The 3512-nt window shown below is 37.3% G+C and overlaps 1 protein-coding gene across 1 annotated transcript; it reads left to right on the forward strand.

Moving 5' to 3' along the window:
* Nucleotides 1-655: 655 nt before the first annotated feature.
* LOC103522226 (putative uncharacterized protein DDB_G0282133) lies at nucleotides 656-3185 on the forward strand (the record flags this gene model as incomplete). The annotated part of the gene is made up of 3 exons (XM_008487328.3): nucleotides 656-2000; nucleotides 2264-2454; nucleotides 2975-3185. Coding segments are annotated over exons 1-3 (1512 nt in total), but the record flags the coding sequence as incomplete, so codon positions are not given.
* Between the last annotated feature and the right edge of the window lie 327 nt (nucleotides 3186-3512).

The raw sequence follows: 3512 nt of genomic DNA on the forward strand, positions 1-3512 counted from the left end.
TCAATTACCCCTCCTGTCCATTATTACTAATGATTATTGCTTACTAATAACAATTTTATCAAGGGGTTTCATACAAGAAGAAGTCGGATTATAAGCAAAGAAGTTTTAGAGAAAAACAACCTTCTTTTTTAGGAGATTTGAAGGAGGGAACAGTAACTGCTAAGGTCTTATCGTCCCGAAATCTAAGGAAGAAGGATAGGAGAAATGCAGCCGTTCCGAGAACGAATATTTTCCAGTCAGGATAAAATCCGGCCCGGGCGGGATTCCGCGGCCTATAGCGCTCACAAGTCACAAGGCAGACGAGCTACCAAACAAGCTAACTAGGCGGGCCATAAACAAAGAATCGCATTTTATATGCCCATCCCGTAGTTTGCCTCTCATCAGATGGGCGATAAGAGACACAATAATTCCCATTTAGGTGCTGGGTCAACACGAAAACACCAGAAAGTCCGTTGAAATATCGAAAAACGAGTACAATTTGTCGATGGTGGGAATCGAACCCGGGACCTTCTGCATGGCAAGCTCGCGCGTTTCCTAAATAAATCCTTCTTAAATGAATCCCCTCAATTTATGATTGTTATGTTTATTGAGTGACATTTCCAAGACAAAAATAATCATTCATATCAGGTAATTAATAACAATAAAAAAAAGTATATGAGAATAATAATCAAGAACAGACACCAGCAGCTAATCAGAACACATGGTTTAACCCTACACAACATGTTCAAACCCCTCACAGTTATCCCCAACACAACCAGATACCCTATGAACCAATCCAAACCCCAAACACTGCTTACCCAGCCTCCTCAAACAACAATGTAAATGCTCATGTTGGAAATTCTGCAAGCCCAGAGGTTAACAATTTTGTTTCTCCCAACAATAATTTTGACATGGGTGGAAATTCTGTTACAAGGAATTCTATCTCCCCTGTAAGAAATATCAATGAACCATTCCAATCTGAACCAAGAGCAACACTCAACTATGAAACTGAAAATAACGAGCATGCATTGTGTGATAATGTTGAGATTGTGCAGACAACTCCCAGTATATCTCTGGGAGGAAGTAATAAGAATAGTTGGTACCAAGATGATTATGACATGGGTAACACCAGTGATACTATTGCAAGTAACCAAACCCAAGAGTCTGTAGACAATAATATAAACACAACAGAGAACTCCTTCAATCATGAGAACACACTTGATATATCCTTAGCATCCAATCAAGCAACACTAGGCTCAACCAACTTCAATTATAGCGTGGAAAATGAAGAGCAACTTACCAATAACACTTTCACAGAAAACACAAATGAACTAGATATGCCAATGCTAGATAAATTAAACATTAGTGCTGTCAGTGTTGAGCAGACTCTTCCTAATGAAACAGATTTGAATTCTAATGTTAGACCTGAACCATCCAGTACTGATGTGCTACATGAACAGCATGAGAATAATGTGATATGTGACAACACTATTGAAGATGGTACTCATCAGAGCAATGATCTACCCAACACAGAGCAACAATCCAACACTGAACTCATCAAACCTTATGATATTGTTCAGGAAATAAATCTAAATTCTAATGTAACACAAGATAGTCTGGACAAAGATAATACTGTACCAAATGTTGAAGATATAAGCAGTGCTAATATAACTGAACCAAGTGAAGAAGTTGTTGCTCCTATTCCCTATGATAGAGATACAACTGCCTCTCCTTATGATAATGTACAAAACATACCTGATGCTCATGTGGAAGATAACACTATTATCAAAACAAATGAGGAGAACAAGCAACAGCCTGGTGATTCCAATGAAGAACCTCACACTGCATCTATGAAGATATCTGACCGAGTGAAAGGTGGACCTAAGAAATATGCTCATAATAACTGGAATAAGACAAATGTGAAACCAGTAGAAGCTAATGTAGAGAAACCTTTGAATGAATCCAATGTAGCAATGGATAAATTATCACGACTCAAGAGATCCACAGAGAAAACTACAAAGGTAAGATATGACTATGCACATTGAACAGACATGAAATAGTTAATAGATTTAAGGTGAAAATAGGTTGTTCTTTGGGCGGAAATAGAACCCTGACCTAGTGTGTACAAGGTAGTTGTGCTATCTTCCTAACTAACTATGTTGAATGTAAAAGCTTTCCTTCAAAAATCAATACTTTTTTTTTTCACAATGTATTATTGGTTTTGTCATTCTATTCTACATACGACATTGACTGATGTTGTATTTATTGTGTCATTTACCTACAGGATAGGAACCAATATCTGGAGACTGGAGAGCTACAGGATACTAGAAGTCCAAGTGAGGATGAAGATTACGATGTAGCCCCTAGCTTTGACCGTATGATCCCTGGTAGTGAAATGAACGATCCAAACCAAACCCAGCCTAGTTCTACTAATAAGAAATTGAATACTAATAGTAAAGGAAACAAAGCCAGCAAGTAAGTTAACTACTGACCTTGTGTAAGTACCACTGGCGTTCAGTATTCCAGTCCAGTTGGTTGATCAGTTTCAATTAGATTTGTAGCTATAGGTACCTTAAGTGCCTTTTGTATAAATGGATTAGAGGAATCTTACTGGACACCAAACTATGTAATGGAAAAACCGCCGAGTTGAAACATAAAATTCACTTCCTTTTATACTCGTATTTGCATATTTGTACACCCTACCTATGAAAATAAATAAGACCTTGTTTAGACTGCGGGAGTAAAGGGACTTTTCAGTCTCATTCTGACAGGATAAACAAGGAATATATTCTATTTATTCCCTAGATAAAAGGTAAGTAGATACTAGTAAGTTGTAAGTAAGCAGGCAATCTAAAATGGATAGACACAGACACAGAGGGCAAGTTTTCAAACAATGAGCGATTGTTCTAGTTCTAGGGAGAGTGTCAGTGAATGTTTAGCCTCCTAATCAGCACTATTCCTTCATTCCATATTATATATTTTGTTCTCTTTTCAGAACAAGTGGAAGGAAACATGCAAACAAATCCAAGAGACAAGTGAGAAATCAAAGCTCTTCCTACCAGAGTGATGAATCTATGGAAGAAGAAGAAGAGGAGGAAGAGGAGGTAGAAGATAAGAAACTGGTGAAACTAATCAAACTGATCATGTCAGAAGAGAAAGGGAAGAAACAGAAAGTGAGGATATATGTGATATACATTGTGCCAGCGGTATATGCTACTACATAAATATACATATATGCTACTTCACAATGTTTTAGATAATCTACTAAAATTATATTACATAGATAAATTACCTATGTATAATATGTACCTATATGCTGCTGCACTTTACTGCTCAAGAAAACTATGCGATAAATCGCTTATGACGGTAACTGCTACCTAAGTAGCAGTCTAAACGTAGTACATTCTATCCCCTTGTTAGAATAAAGGTTTTAGGTCAGAGTAAAGCTTTATTTCCATTTGTAAATCCAACCTCAGTGGTGCAGTGGTTAGCACGGTGGACTTTGAATCTGGAGGTTGGTGGTTCAAGTCTAA

This window comes from Diaphorina citri, unplaced genomic scaffold, assembly GCF_000475195.1.
Source record: "Diaphorina citri unplaced genomic scaffold, Diaci psyllid genome assembly version 1.1 scaffold7466, whole genome shotgun sequence".
NCBI lineage: Eukaryota > Metazoa > Arthropoda > Insecta > Hemiptera > Psyllidae > Diaphorina > Diaphorina citri.